Below are 16,951 nucleotides of genomic sequence, written 5' to 3'. Positions count from 1 at the left end.
CCAAAAGGCAAAATTTCTTTCGCTATGGAAGCCTCTCCTCTCCTTACCGTAAATGGTAATAATTTAATATACGGTAAGCCTCAAAGCAAGACTGGATATATTAGGAATTAAGTGTTAGTTGTAATCTTACTTATTGTGATGCAATTTTTTTTAACCTTACGTTTTGTAGTGAAAGTGATGTAAGTGAAGTTGTGATAATAATAAAATGTTAGGAGAAAAAAAAATACATCTCAGTCTCGGACCCAGTAAAGTCATTCAGGGAACGATCTACTAGCTAAACTACAAACTTCAAACACAGGATTTCGTGACGTTGGATATCATTTTTAAAGTTCGAAAATTTGCATTCAAATCGTTCATACTGCACGTCTTCTTTCTTTTCATATAGTAACTGTTCTATCAAAATATTGTATCATTACTGTGAAACTCAGAAACCCGTGAATACCAGAAATATTGAACGATGATTATTGTGTAGCAAGAAAAAAGCCAATTAAGCGTGAGAAAACTAAACCGCAAACACCAGAAGTAATAGGCCACGTTCAATATATTAATATTCTGAAATGGCTCCCAGGCTTTCAGAACAAACTTCTCTATTTGGTGGTGTTTTTTTTGTATCCAAGTCTCTTTTGGGAATTAAAAGAAAAAAGAACCCTAAAAGATATGCAATTTTGACCCGAAAGCCTGGAATCGATGTTAGAATATTTATTGATCAAACTTGGTCTATTGGTTGTGGTTTTGAGGTTTCCTCGCGTATCTTGAACTTTATTGTGATTGGTTCAGTACCAAATTAACCTTTTGGAATCAAATCCAAATGTTCACGGTTTTCTGAGTTTCACAGTAATAAAAAAAAGCGATTGCGTAAATTTTAAATCAACTGTTCAAATTCCTGAGTCCTCAAATTCCGGTTCGGGATCATTCATGGTACAATCTGGGTATCATTTCCGGTCCTGGAATCATTTGCGGTACATTTGGGGATCATTTGCGGAACAGGAATCATTTGCTGGCCGGGATCATTTGCGGGGCTGTACAGAACTTTCACTTTGTATTTTTCTACAAAACCATTTGCCCTGTTTCGTCAATGGGAGTCTTCAAACTCTGGTCTGCAATACCGAGCGGCAACCGTTAACAGCTCGAGCAAGTTCGGTTTTTCGCTCTTAGCCCCGGTTCAAACGTCGAACTTTACATGTGCCTAACCTAATACCAATTTGGGTCGACCCAAAAGAAAAAGACAAATTGTGGAAATGAAGAGCTTGCTTTTCTTCCAAGTGCGATAAAGGAGGCTAGAACAAGTCGAAGAAGGCGACTCCAGCTGCAATAAGCATTAAACAATCCAAGACGATTTTTGAATTTGGTTCGCCTGATGTTATCGCTTGAATGGAACAATTCCTCGTCCAGTTCGTTCCTGTCGTCGGTTTCTTCAAGATTCATTTATTTTGTCATTTTCCCTCAAAAACATGACTCGCAGTCAGTACGCCACCGAACTGCCTGCTTTCCAACCCACTACAGTTTCGTCGTTTTCAAATACGGAACACCGCATGCAGAAGTATATTTCGTGCTCTCGAAGTAAGAGGAACATATATCGTCCCGCTCTTCCCGCTATTTTGTTCCAAAAGATCAAAACAGGTTGTCTGCGCATGACAAACATGGGAAACGTGCAGAACTGTGGGTAAAAATTAATTTATTTAATGTATTTTTAATGCATGCGTTAGGTTCGGTACATGAAAAGTTGGACGTCTGAATCGGAGTCGCACCGAAGTCGAACTGACCGACTGGCCATGTCGAACTTAATTTTCGGGTCGACCCAAATAACATGTGTCGAGCTCAATTGATTCAGACGTCGACCTCGTCATGTACTTAATTGGGGCTATTAGGTTCGGCACATGTAAATTTCGACGTTTGAAACGGGGCCTTAAACTCATACTCCACGAAACAAAAGTACCTCGAGCTAACTATATTTTATCATTCATTTAATACAGCCACCGCTATTTTGCCTTTGTCTTTGCGCAGACTGGTGAGCACTACTTTTTACCATGTTTAAATCATCTTCAATATATACGCTTTATACCAAAAAGCTGAGTACGTGAATAACAGTCATAATCAAATTTTAAAAGTATTTAACAAATATAATTTTTTTTTTTTTCACGTTAAGTTAGAGCTTGCGAGTACAGGGTAATTTCGCTATTAAATATAATTTTGTAACTATCCCATAGGTAAGACATTTGCACTTTTCTCACAGCCCCACCATAGGGATTTCGTATTCTCCAGCTGCTCCACAGTGAGGCATTTGCCACCTTCTAAAAGCAAACTGTCAAATGCCCGGGGGGTGGTTTGAGCGGGTTTGGAATTGACAGAGCCAAAACTACGTTCTGCGGTTTGATTTACCCAGTATCTACAACGTTACCCATAAGCCACCCCTCCGTGGCTATCCCAAGCTAAAAATGCAGCTGATATTTCACGAACGTGGGTTTGGGTAACGGGTTTTAGATCGAGTGGTTTGTGTATTAGCGATTCTTTAATTTTGTTTAACTATAATGCTTGCTTTAGGAGCGGCTTCAGCACGTCAGGGTTCCAATCCTCCTTATAGGAGAGCGGAAGAGATCACAGAAATTATTTGTCAGCAATCTTGTCTTCGCGCACTTAAGAAGAATCCTCGCTGCATTTTAGTAGCCATTGGAAGGAAGTCATTGCTGCTCGCTAGCTCGTGGAGTCATTGTTGCTCGCTATAGCCTAGGGAGTCACTGCTTTTCGCTAACACAGGGATTCAATGCTGCTCGCTGGCCCAGGGAGTACATTGTTGCCCACTAGCTTAGGAAGTACATTGTTGCCCGCTAGTCTTGGGAGTCAATGCTGCCCGCTACCTCAGGGAGTCACAGCTGCCCGCCAACCCGGGAGTCACTGCTGCTCTCTAGCCCAGGGAGTCAATGCTGCCCGCTAGTCCAGGGAGTCACAGTTGTCCGCTAACCCGGGAGTCACTGCTGCTCTCTAGCCCAGGGAGTCAATGCTGCCCGCTAGCCCAGGGAGTCACAGTTGCCCATTAACCCGGGAGTCACTGCTGCTCTCTAGCCCAGGGAGTCAATGCTGCCCGCTAGCCCAGGGAGTCACAGTTGTCCGCTAACCCGGGAGTCACTACTGCTCGCTAGCTAAGGGGGTCACTGCTGCCCGTGCAGTGCCCGTGCCCCTGGTTACCGGTCAGATGCCTTACCACTCAATTATTCCATATTCGGGGGAAAATTTACTGTGAATCGCTGATCAACTTGAGCGGAGTGACGCGATCCTAACTGCAGAAAATGTGTGATTCTCCCCAGAGCCTGCTACTTAAAAGGTCCTTCCAATTCCGCTGAATGGCGGGGTTGGTTCAGTGGCCTAGTGGTAAGGCATCTGACCGGTAACCAGGAGACCCGGGTTCGATTCCTGGCTGAACACATTTTCACCCATTTCTTTGTTGTTTCGATTTCTGTTCCCATTATACACTACTATATATATATATGTATATATATATATATATGCTCTGTATATGAGAGAACCCCTAACCCTGTACACCCCAAGTAATCATATTTTAAAGTGAATAAATGTTTGAAAGAAAATTCGCCCTGAGTGGGATTTGAACCCACGTCCCCCCGCTTACTAGCCGGGTGTGATATCCACTACACCATCAGGACAACCATGCTGGCAACACGGCAATCGAAGATGTGATTTACGTGGCATGGAACGTGGTCTCCCGGGAAATTTTCTTTCAAGGTGACAAGGTAGGGGAAGCCTATAACTCCGTTTTGAGATCCAACCAAGGATCAAGTTCATGATACACGACCGAAGTCAACTTAGCGGATGACAATGGAGGATCCACAAGGATGAAGGAGTTATAGGCTTCCCCTACCTTGTCACCTTGAAAGAAAATTTCCCGGGAGACCACGTTCCATGCCACGTAAATCACATCTTCGATTGCCGTGTTGCCAGCATGGTTGTCCTGATGGTGTAGTGGATATCACACCCGACTAGTAAGCGGGGGGACGTGAGTTCAAATCCCACTCAGGGCGAATTTTCTTTCAAACATTTATTCACTTTTATATATATATATATATATATATAAATGTATATATATATATATATATATATATATATATATATATATATATATATATATATATATATATATGTATGTATGTATGTATATGTATATATCACGGTCAAAGTTGACTATATTTAGGCTTTTTAAGGTCCCTGTGTATCTCCAAAATAATTCATTCTATAGTGATGAAACTCATATGGCGTGTAAAGCAGAAAAACTTCTTTACTTTATTAATAATCACTTGTCCATCGAGATGTGAAATCACTCCTCAGTGACGTCACATATATATGTCAGCAATGCCAGAGCCATAAAAGAGAGGAGGTAGGAGGCCTCGTACTTTTTGCCATTTTTCTTTATCGTAGACGAAACAATACACAAATAATGTTGCCGAATACTCTCGTACTGAAATATTTTGGGCTCATTATTATTTGCTAAACTAGTTTACCTGAATGATACAAAATGCTGCCAATAGGCCACGTTCGATATATCAATATTCAACACTGTTCCGAGGCTTTCGGGTCAAATTGCAATTTTTTAAAGTTTATTTTGTCCCTCAATTCTCAAAAGAGACTTGGATACAAAGAAAACACCACCAAATATAGAAGTCTGTCCTGAAGGCCTCGAAGCCACGCTGGAATATTGATATATCGAACGTGACCTATTGAAAGGGAAGGAGGATATAAGGAGTGTCAATGTGGAGCAGGGTTATTCCCATACATAAGCGTACGGGCCGCCCCCCCCCCCCCCAAAAAAAAAAATTGGGCAACAAGACAAATTTGGGCAAACGGAACGCATTGTAAAAGCCCTGCCCACACTGTCTTCACAAGAAGATCCAAATACCTGCTCTGAGAGCAGAGCCTTATTGACCTCAATTTGTGACTTGGACTTTATTTTCGGAGTGTGTGAGCTGAAAGTAATCCTGAGCCATACTAATAGTCTGTGCCGATATCTTCAGGGGAGGACGGTCGACGTCATCTCCGCTCGTAGAAATGACGACATGACCATCCAGACCCTGCGCCAGTGTCGGAGTGAAGAAAGTTTCAACAGCGTATGGAAGATAGTATCAGCAATGGGTCTGAAAATGAAGAGGTGGCTGGCCAATTCTCAGTTTGAATTACTAGAAGCCAGGGCACCCAGGCAAACGCCATCGTACCGCCCTCAAGCCCTTGTAGGTGAACATGCGCAAAGACAAAAGCAGCTGACACCGGAATCGCACCACCGTATCAACACTTACTATGCATCCATCGACAAGGCGCTGTCCGTCCATCGACAAGGTGCTGTCCGAGCTTGAGCTCAGGTTTAGCGGAAATGACCAGGAAATACTCTGTGTTTTAGGAAATATCTGTCACAGTGAAACACCTGATAAAGAAAGTTTCTCCTGCGTTGCTAAATTCTACAAAATTGACGGCGAGATTCTGGAAGCCGAGCAGAACATGTACGCGAGTTTTCGCCGTGCGCGCGGATTAGGTTGTATGACTGTTTCAGAAATGCGGGAGACAATGCACGAGGATGATCTATTTGATATGTTTCCCGAATTTTCTAATGTGGTACATATCCTCGCAGTGATACCTGCTACATCGTGTTCTGCAGAACGATCATTCAGTGCGTTGCGCAGATTAAAAACTTACCTTCGCAGCACCATGGGGCAAAAACGTGTCAGTAACATGGCACTTATTAACATTCAAAGGGCATATGCCAACTCTGTAGTCAACAATGACATGGATCGTATCATTGATATCTTCGGCCGTCGAAACGGCAGAGACAGCTATTTCTTTTAACGTGTTTTATGAGCTAATATGACAGAATCAAATCTAAGAATATTTTAACTTCATGTGCAGGTCTATGTTAGTGCAACGCTAGCGACCCTCGTTTCTTTTCGACTCAGTTTCGTAAATGTTTGGACAACTTGAGCGAATTTTTTTGGGGTAACTGGCTCACCAGCCCCCCCTCCCTCCCCCCCTGGCAAAAAGTTGCCCCTACGCCTATGTTCCCATACAGAACTAAGGATCGTTGGTAACAGTTACAAACTGGTTTATTTAATTTCCCAGATTGCAGCACCTAACAGCTTCATTACAGTTTCATCGCTCACTCACGGACGACACTCGTGCTCTTATACAAGTACACGTAGAGTTTCCAGAAACTTATTGCAAGGTTTCTAAATTCGAATATTACGTGACAAATAGAACATTCTAGACGGTTTTAGGTCACGGCTGAATGATTTCCGGTTCGAGATCGTTAATGGATGTTTCGAAAACGCGGAGTGCGGGGTGCGGAGTGTAAAAAAGTAACAAAGAAAAAGAAAAAACAAAAAGAAAAGAAAAGAAAAGAAAAATTAGAAATAAAATAAAATTCAAAAGTGAATTGAAAGAATAATGAAACACATAAGTAGAACTAAAAATAGAAATTTAAGAAATAATGCTAATACTACTACTACTACTAATAATAATAATAATAATAGTAATAATAATAAAACTAACACCGCCTGAAGTGGACCGTTCATTTTGTGGTCATTTCATTCAGTCAAAAAAAAACTCAATGTTACATTGAGATACCTTTATGAACATTCTCAATGAGTGTTTTGAGAGATCTGGCGCGCACCAGAGACAAAGAAAAGAAATAATTCAGCCATTTAAATGGGTTTTCCAGCCACGAAAAGTTCCGAAGGGTACTTGACTTTTTCCTCCCAGGAGGGCACCGAAAACGAAAACATCACTTAATGGAACACGAAGGCAAGCAAAGAGCACGAAATTGATACTTCGTTGTTATTCTGATCAAGAAACACAAAGTGATAATGATGATGATGATGGGAGCTCGGCACTAGAAACTGATGCTGGTTCTTCAAGAGATCATGTTTTATCTGTGGCTAGTTCTGATGAAACTCCGTTTAGGCCTGACCAATCTTGACTTAGCAATGAGACTTAATGTTGCAGAAGCGACAATATCAAATACATTTATTTCATGGTTAAATCTGTTGTTTATTCAACTTGGCACCCTAAAAATGTGGCCTCATAGGAACGTCATCCTTGAACGCATGCCCAAAACGTTCAAGGAAGATTATCCAAATAACATTATTATTAGTGACTGCACTGCGTTGAAAATTTAGTGTCCGTCCTCCCTTGTTATTCAGTCTCAGAGTTATTCAAACTATAAATCTACGAATACATTGAATTCCTTGGTTGGAGTTGATTCTATGGGAGGCTTCATGTTCATTTCACAGTTGTATACGGGGTCAATATACGACAAACAGATAGTTTATAGGAGTGGTTTTCTCGATTTACTCTCAGGGAAGAAGGGAGTATCAGAGATCTTTGAAGGTGACAGCATAATGGCTGATAAGGGATTTGATATAGGAGGAGATTTACAGAAAATCGGACTACAACTTAACACCCCTACATTTTTAAAAGAAAAATCACAATTCGATGAAAGTCATAAGAATACAGAACACAGACAACAGCTACACAGAATTCATGTGTAAAGGGCCATTTGAAAAGTTAGGCGTTTTCTTTTTTTCAACAGTAGACTCCCGATCAGCTCATTGGGAACAATAAATCAACGTTGGACAGTTTGCTGTCTACTCTCAAACTTTATGGATCCTATTTTAGCTGAGTATGACAAATACTAACTTTTGCAACAGTAAAACAAATCAAGACCTACTTTCAAAACAAAACATGACAGAAACCTGAGATAGAGATTGAAAAAACTGCTTATTATATTATTTAATAAGAACCTGTAATCTAACTTATGTTTGTCCTTATGTTCATATCCAAGGAACGTTAACTAAAGTACTCCTTTGTAACAATAACTAAAACACTTGTTTTCCTTGCTTATCCATTCAAAGGAGCCTCCACTGAGCCATTAATTTTGATGCAGTATTAACAGTTACACTGTAGGTGTGGCAGAGTGATACTTCACATGAATTAACAGATGGAATGCAATGCTTAAAATAGAATGTGGTCAACTTTTGTGAAAGTGTATTGTTCCAGTAGGTAGGATAAAATCTAGTACGCTCTACAGCAAGACCGCGTGATCCTGATAGATATATTAAAAAATCACACCAAGGTAAGTCACTAAGGGCAAGTTGACGCTGGATTTGTGCATAATAACCCTCTTTGTCATCAGTTCTTAACTTTGGGACTCCATCAACCATACTGCAGAGGAAATTTACGTCCTTACATGCTGCGTCCATGGAGTGATTACTCCAAGTGTATGGACTCTGGATTTCCAATAATCTAAAGGGACGGACAGACCTTGAGTCAAACACCCTAACATCGGTAGTGGCACCCAGGCAGGGGTGGTGGGGGATTACCACAAGACCATTGTCATATACTGTAAAGTTCTTATTCAAGTGCTTGCGAATTTTCCTTGCATAGTGAGATCTAACTACTTTTTCATTTTGTTTGCCATGACGAATTGATGATACATTTGAAAGATCCTTTGCTTCAAAAATACTTTTAAGAAATGGCTCTGTAGGCTCCTGTTTTCTATGAAGTACTTTCCCAAAATTTGAAGGTGTAAGTCGACGTTTACGTTCTTCAAACTACGTGGGGCCCTGAGCTTGGCTAACAGTGTTGATCTGGATGTCCCAAGCTCGTTCAATGTTTATACTAATGTTTTGCACATTTGGTTCTGACGTTGTATATGAAAAGTTACTGGGGGAAAAATGATTCACGGCATACGCTAGAAACTGAGATGGTTGGAAAAACCAACACTGCCTGTGGTTGCTGATCCCGTGGAAGTGTTACAAAATTGTTTGGTTTATAAAAAGCAATGGTTTTTTTTTGGTTTCCTTTAAATCAGTCAATTGATAGCCTAAAGTTGAACCCAGGGGGACATTGCCAAAAACAGTATGGGTAGCTGATGAACACTCCTGATCACTTAGTAGGTAAGAAAAAGGGGAATTTTGTTTTTTTCTGTGGAAATACAGTGACACATTTTTGTCACATCTTGCTGCTTCCACCCATTTAACTTGAGATGTTTACCCCGTGCATCATAAATTCTGCCAGTTACAGGAGCCAGTTTTTGTTTGCGACCTTGATCAGATGAAGCTTTGACAAAAGTGCATTTCATCACTGTTTCTGGATCAATATTTGTACCTCTTGGTTTATGCCACTGTTGTGGAACACTGGTACAAGTCTGATCTGCTGGGATTGCCATGATTTCAAGCAGACACCCATGATTTAGTAAGCACAACAAGGCAAAAACATGGTTACAGTTGCCTCCAACCTTGCAATTGAGTTATTTGTGTTACCATGTTACAGTATACCTCAACAACACAATACATCTTTTTACAAAGACATGGGTCAGACATGGAAATATGACTGAAATGTAACAATTTGTAATTGCACACCCCAAACAATGCAAAACATATTGATTTCTATTCAGTATTGAAAGGTGTTGGTATACACTAACCATTGAATTTAATAAAAGTATAATCGGAACTTTCAAAATCTGGAGAAAATATAATTGAAAATTTCACCTCGTCCGTCCTTTTTATTATTCTTATTAAAACGAATCATAGGGCAGGTTCAAAAAGCCCTGATAACTATTGTTTTGAATCGACCAAAGGCGTTTTGGCTTAATAGTTGTCTATCGATGTAGAAGTGGCATACAATCCTGACCTGTGGAATGTGACCTTCATGTACAACTGCGTGACAATACTATTGTAACTGCAGTGTTACTTAACGGTTATATTCACCCCGCTTTGCATGAATATTCTGCTTTTTTCACATTTCCTCTGCCTTCTCTGTCAGCTATCTTCAATTTTACTCTGTGAGGAGCTTCGCTCTTCTTCTGGCTAAGGTAACAGCGGCCTTTCACTTCACTGGTTCCCACTCAAACGTGTTCCTCTTTCACGAAAACATTGTGAATGTAGTTTTTCGTGAAGAATTTGAAACCTTTTTGTCCAATTTCCTTTTTTCCACATCCTTTTAAAAAGTTTGCTATTGTGATCCAGGACACTTTTGCGAGATTTTGCCACGATTTTGTCCACACTACAAAAGAACTCTCCATCTTGAATGTTGTGTTCAACCAGTGTAGTTCACGTGACCGCGAAGCTAAAGAGGTCGATTTTTGCGAAGGATTGGAATGAAGCACATTCTTCCCTCGGGTGATTTCCAAAATGTTGAATAAAGTTGTGCAGATAAAAGATACAAAGGTACCGGTAAAATCTGTGATTTTTTTTAAAATGATATTTACTTCAACAAAGCGCAAATAACACTTAATGACATGGAACTCTACTACCAACTATAAAACAGATGCCTGGTTAAAAGTCAAAACTTTGCTTGCTGTTGTGGCAGTTTACGTAGTTAAACATCATCAATAGCACAATACAACGCTGAACCTTTATCACGAATGATTACAACTGATTTACTTCTACACATCTGGTTTTGAAAGCTTTAATACTTAAGTTAAGCGGCCGGTAAAATTTTGAAAACTGACTTGGTTCTATATCACGACGGGCGCCTTTGACCTACTAACTTCTTCGTTTCTGTAATTTTCCTCATGACTTCTGTTAGTTTTGGTTGAGTATCCATAAGAGTGTTTTGTTGGATATTACGGACTAATGCTCCTGTTGTTCCCAATGGCTAACATCCTTGCTTTCATCGATCGAAGAGAGCACACGGAAAACAGCACAACTTAATTCTTCCATTCGCGCATAACCACATTTCCTGGCGTTTTGCACGAAAAGGGATTGATCTCCCCTATATATAGTAATTTTATCGATTAGATCTGCTGCTTCGTTCGTTCGCTTCAGGCTCACTCACTACGGCAGCAATATAGACTAACGAGGGATATACTTACAGGGTTGTAGTATTTAGCGGAAATTGCTGTGGAATAGACGTCAGATTTTTCCGTTCACAAGAGACCCTTAGACCATCGAACCAGGGATCAAAGCCACATTTGCATTGATCTGGGCAAGCTGTTAAAAAATTCAAACAGCAAGAAAAAGTGATCAGTGTTCGTCTTAAATAGAAAAATAATGATGCTGTTTCCTGAATCTACTGACTGATGTGTCTGCAAATTCTCATAAAAGTTCTCTTCAAGACCTCTTAATTAGCACATTTCTCGAGCACAAAATAAACAATCATTAGATGAGGTTTTTGTGATATCCAGAATAATCAAGGTCGAGGTAGGGGTTATCAGCCGAAGCCGAAGGCTGACACTGATAACCCTTACCAAGACCTTCATTATTCTGGATATTACAAAAATCGAATCTAATAATTGTTTTATTATACATTGAACGAAAAAAAATCATGTTTTTGCTTCTTCACTGACGGCAAGCAGCACAAACCGCGCGAACTTGGCATGATTATCCTTAGAAATCATGCACCGCGGTCATACATCACATGACTACCAGCGACCTTGAGTGTCCTAGCTTGATATGATTATTTATTAAAAGGAAGTGAAGTATGATCATCGCAGTAAATTTTCCAATTTAAGCAACTGGAAAGAAGAAGCCTGAAAAAAATCAGGGCTTCAACGGGACTCGAACCTGCGACCTCCGCGATACCGGTGCGATGCTCTACCAACTGAGCTATGAAGCCACACATTGGGAGCGAGGTCAATTAATTGGGTTCATATCTTCCCGTGAGTGAAATGATGTGAAGTATATATGAAATAATTCATATTTGATATATTTCATATATACTTCACATCATTTCACTCACGGGAAGATATGAACCCAATTAATTGACCTCGCTCCCAATGTGTGGCTTCATAGCTCAGTTGGTAGAACATCGCACCGGTATCGCGGAGGTCATGGGTTCGAGTCCCGTTGAAGCCCTGTTTTTTTTTTCTTTTTTTTTTTTTCAGGCTTCTTCTTTCCAGTTGCTTAAATTGGAAAATTTACTGCGATGATCATACTTCACTTTCTACTACCGCAGTTCAAATATGAATTATTTCATATATACTTCACATCATTTCACTCACGGGAAGATATGAACCCAATTAATTGACCTCGCTCCCAATGTGTGGCTTCATAGCTCAGTTGGTAGAACATCGCACCGGTATCGCGGAGGTCACGGGTTCGAGTCCCGTTGAAGCCCTGATTTTTTTCAGGCTTCTTCTTTCCAGTTGCTTAAATTGGAAAATTTACTGCGATGATCATACTTCACTTTCATCTACTACCGCAGTTCAAATATGAATTATTTCATATATACTTCATATGATTATTTATTATCTGCAGCTAGATGACGTCACAGGCGCTGATTTCGAAAATACACTGTACGCTTTTCGGCCAATCGTCAGTTCAATGTGTAATAATATGTAATATCTGATCAGCTTATGCGGTGGACAGAAGGAGTGTGCGGCTTAAAGCGGGAAAATTGTACAAACACGGTGATAACCCTTGCCAAATTTAGTCAATACAGTGGAACTCCGTTAATACGCTCTCCAAAGGCCGTATTAACGAGGTAGCCGTATAAACGGGGTAGGATTAAATAGACCATATTCGTATTCTCAGTTTTGGACTGGAACTAGCTTGCAACTGAGGCTAATGCAGGAAGTCTTTTCAAATGCAAATGACACTTCTCTCTTTGAATGATATTCCCCCACATGAGCCTCCATTGCAAGCTTGTTGCAGTCCAATATCGAGAAAACGAATATGTCCTATTTCACTACTGGTATAAATTGAGCGACGTCTTAACAGATATATCACGATTGAACTTCTAAACAAATGTTCTTTAGTAAGCGTCTGGAATGCGATATAATTTAAAAAATGAACCTTCAATCAGTACATACAATATTAACAATGGGACTACCTGGTTCGAGTGGCCATATCAACGGGGTGAAATTATAAAGGATTAGACAGGTTCGGATTTCAGAATGTGGCCGTTGGCCGTATGAATGGGGTGGCCACATTAACGCAGGTTTCATATAAGATAATATATAAGCGTTTCGCCGCGACAAACATAAGCGGGCGTAATAACGAGGTAATCGTAAGGCGCGGTTCCACAGTATGAGAGCTTTCATAAGAATCTATTGCAAAAATCATGATGGGACCCCAAACCTGCCAATTTTACAAAAAAATGTACGCCAGGGGGGCAAGTGTTGCCCCCTGGAAAAGGGTGAAAGGTAAAGAATTAATCCCCCTTAAAAGCCATATTCCCAAGTAATCCCTATCAAGCTATTTTTAGCGATGACACTCAGTTGGTGTGGAGTATGGAAATATGTGGAGCGCGACTTAAATTGTGATAACATCAGCGTTGCAGGATTTGCAATTTCTAGACTCTCTTTGGATTTCCAAAACCACTGGAGTGATCTAGAAATAGTTTGAGCGGGACTACCTTTGAAGTGAAGTCTATATGGGAGATTAATTCTGTTACTCTTCATGATCTCTTAGTTATAAAAGGTAACTCTTTGGTACACCTATTTTAACAACGGTAACGTATACTCTATACATTTGCTACGAAACAGAGACCGCCTTCTTCCAAACAGTGTAACAAGATCGAAAGCAGTGTTAGTAGTTAATAGGAGGCATCTATCTTTTCTTGCCAGGCAAAACATTGTGAAGGTAGAGGGAATGTTATTAAAAGAAGAAAGAAGTGTCCCAGGAGTTATGGGCAGGGTTGTAACTCTTTACACGTGACTTTCCTATAATGATGGATGACTATTACAATGTTAACAGATTATCCCAGACATTGAAAAAGGGAACCCTTATTGTAAGTTATATTAACTTTGGTATCTACATATTTGTTTCTTTTTTATTATTATTATTTTTTTTTTTTTCATTATTTTTTTATTTTCTATTTTTTTTTTTTTTTTTTTTTTCACGTTGGATTCTTGTATGCATAGGACACAGGTATATAGGCTTTTGTCATTTCTGCCCGTAAAACTGGCATATTATGCTGCTAGCACTGCTCTAAATTTTTGGAAAATTGTGCCCGAATTATGCTAGCAAAATCGACAAAAGCCTACAGGTATACATGATTATTAAAAAAAGGATCATTGGATAAAGCAATTGGAGAGTTTTCATTGGCTTAGCCATCATAGTATATGAGCCATTATACCATGCTCTACAAATATGGTAAGTGCGCGCGTAGTTTTTGGGGGCGTTTTAATTTTTATTTTATCTTAGTTTTCTACTGGGGGCATTTTCAATAAACAATATTCCACTCGCGTTTGTTGGATATCAGATGATCGATAGCCAACTCGGCGCTACGCGTCCCGTTGGCTATCGATCATCTAATATCCAACGCGTGCTCGTGGAATAATTGTTACTTACCAAATAAACATAAAAAAATATATATTTCCTATTTTTTTTTTTAATTCTATCTTATTTTGTTTTACTTTGAAACTTACGGTCAAGGCTTCCCTGACGAGTATGTTGAGGAGACGTCTTTACAAAAATTGCAGCTGCCAGAAAAAGAGACACATCTTTCTTGAGTTAAATGCCATGCGCAAAGGGAATTCGTTTGCTTAAAAAACCCTCACATACGGGGGTTGCGCCCGCAGCATGAGCGGCAGTGAAAACTGAGTTGTCCTATTGAAACAACACAATAGTCTCTTTCTTCGCAGTTAAAAAAAAAAAAAAAACAATGTCATGCTCGCTTTGGCCTCTGATCTATTGCTTAAATCGAGAATTCTGGGTTTAGTTTGGCGAGCAACAATATATTTTGTTCAAAACGACACAGTTCTTATCCCACCTGGCGACAGACGTCGAAGAGTGAGTGGCCGAACACAAACGACTCATTTTGGCGTCAAATTAAAAGCACAAAATGTTTCATATTTTTCACGTTTAAAATCTGATTAGCTTTTTTGAATTAAAAATCCCTTTTCACAAATATCTAGCGCCGTTTTTATTGAGAAAAGTTGCCCGACTGCAATGTCTTTCCTGTTAACAAGCACTTGGCGTAAGGACAGTACAGTTTTTCCCTCTGTTGAATCCTGATTGGTCAAATCAAATTGCAGGCGCACCAGCCAAATGCAAGGAAACTGAAAAATGTCCCCAGGGCCCGCGTTCCCCTTGACTAGTGACCGCTAGACGTGTTCCCGACCACTGGTAAGGAGAATTCGGGCTCTGCGAACAAAATTGAAACATGTATGGTGACCGCCATAGCCTTCCCTCTTCATTTCAAGCTTAAATTCAACTCAGTGCCTTTAAATAGAGTAAAACAAATAATGAAAACACAAACACTTACTTAGCACAAGGACAGCAGTCCACACACTTTTCCTGGGAGACATTTCCATGTCCGTAATGACTCTAAAACTTTTCAGATATGTTGTTGTATTAGAACATAATTTATTTAATGCATATTGAATGCATGCCTTTTAGAATGGAACTCACTTAAAACCCAGTCCAAGATCGAAATGACACTAGTAAAAAAAGATCTACACCTAGCATTTGGAAATGGACTAAAGTTTCGCACAACGCATTACTTAAGGCAGTCAATATTTCCATGGAAACGATAAACAAAAAAAAATGAAAATCAGAAAGCTGTATTTTACGCGAACCAAATATGATGCAAAAAACTAATAGCAATGTCCCAAACTATGATATATGGCATATAGAATATACAAGAATAAAAACATTCTGTATGTTTGATCTCGAGTAAATCCCAAGAACAATTCAAATAATACTTTTTGCATCACAATAGTGAATAAACCGAGAGACACTATTTTTATTACGTCGCTTAAATAACTCCAAAAAGAGTCTTGAAGATAGGTTTTGAAGCCATAAAAGTTTGGTTGGAAAACAGTGACACCGTTTTTTCCTTTTTTTTTTTTTTTTTTTTTTTCACATACACTCGTATTCTAATATATTAAAACTCAGAGAAATGAAAAGTGTTTCCGTCTCTAAGATCGTGTAGCCACGCAGGTTAAAATAATAAAATTGTTATTATATTATTTAGAATGTATTAATGTTTACGTTATTATTTTATTATTGAGACAATAATATTATTTTAATAATAATATAAAGTAATATTATTATTAGAGAATTATTCTGTTTCAGTGATCTTAGCGACCACAAGATCTTTGCGATCATTCTCATACGATATATAACCTTAACTCTTATTATGCGAGGATTTCAGATCTGCGATTATTGAAACTGCGAGCTATTCTTCATCTGAAGATACAAATTGGCTGCTTCATCTTGAATAATTTTGTTACTCTTATCAATTGTTTGCTTGCCAACATAGTGGCATGGAAGAATAAATTTTAATTTTTGCCCCCGCAGGGTTTTGGCCCAGACAGCCAAAACCCGAGGAGGCACCCTAGAGGTCCCCGCGTATAAGGCGCGAAAATTTCGCCGATGCAGAAAAAAATCTCGATTTTTCAGAACACGGCTCGCAAAGGATTGCCCAAAAGTACGCAAAGGATTGCCGAAAGTTTGCTGGGGCTCGAATAAACATACCGCAATAAAGTAAATTCTCTTCGAAATGTCGGAGATCCTGATATAGAACAAATTGAAAACGATTTCAAAGATCCTGAAGATGGATTTTGCGATAAAAACAACTCAGAAGGTATCGTAAGTAATTCTGAAGTACCGGTAAATCTCGATATTCGAGGCGAGTGTCGCTTCGCTCGTGTTCAATTGTGACAAAGATACTTCCGATCGCCAGTATTTTGGCATGCCGTTTATTGAGATCGCTCATTATTGTTGAGTAATCTTACGTGACGTAGAGCTCATGTCACGGCTAGATGACTTGGCAGGAATCCAAAAGTAAATGTAAATGTTTTGCAGCGTTTTCGTTGAGGACAAAGAACTTGACTCTAATTTGCATTTATAGATTAGAGGTGACAGTAACGCGATACTTGATACCTGAGTATCAGGCCTTTCTTAGCAAGAGGGTAGGGGAAGGGGGAATTGCAGAGAAAGGCCTTTTCTTTGCCGGGTGCTTCCTCCTCCTACCCGTCTCAGAAAAAAAATCGTGACAACCAGTTCCAGAT

At 39.5% G+C, this 16,951-nt stretch overlaps 1 protein-coding gene and 1 non-coding gene across 2 annotated transcripts in view; both read right to left on the bottom strand.

Annotated features, from left to right (window-relative positions):
• LOC145495063 (insulin-like growth factor-binding protein complex acid labile subunit) overlaps positions 1 to 16,951 on the bottom strand; it is a 29,974-nt gene that overhangs the window by 11,874 nt on the left and 1,149 nt on the right. The window contains exons 2-4 of the mRNA XM_081474639.1: positions 15,202 to 15,263; positions 14,363 to 14,416; positions 10,865 to 10,982 (exon numbers count right to left, since the gene is read on the bottom strand). Of these exons, the coding sequence (XP_081330765.1) occupies positions 10,865 to 10,982; positions 14,363 to 14,416; positions 15,202 to 15,250 (221 nt within the window). The 5' untranslated portion in view covers positions 15,251 to 15,263. The remainder of the gene's footprint in view (positions 1 to 10,864; positions 10,983 to 14,362; positions 14,417 to 15,201; positions 15,264 to 16,951) is intronic.
• Trnat-agu (transfer RNA threonine (anticodon AGU)) lies at positions 3,584 to 3,656 on the bottom strand. The gene has a single exon. It is a non-coding gene; the product is annotated as a tRNA-Thr (tRNA).

The sequence above is a fragment of the Orbicella franksi genome, chromosome 8, assembly GCF_964199315.1.
Source record: "Orbicella franksi chromosome 8, jaOrbFran1.1, whole genome shotgun sequence".
NCBI lineage: Eukaryota > Metazoa > Cnidaria > Anthozoa > Scleractinia > Merulinidae > Orbicella > Orbicella franksi.
The sequence above is the reverse complement of the archived record's forward strand: the minus strand, read 5'-3'. Positions and strand labels throughout refer to the sequence as shown.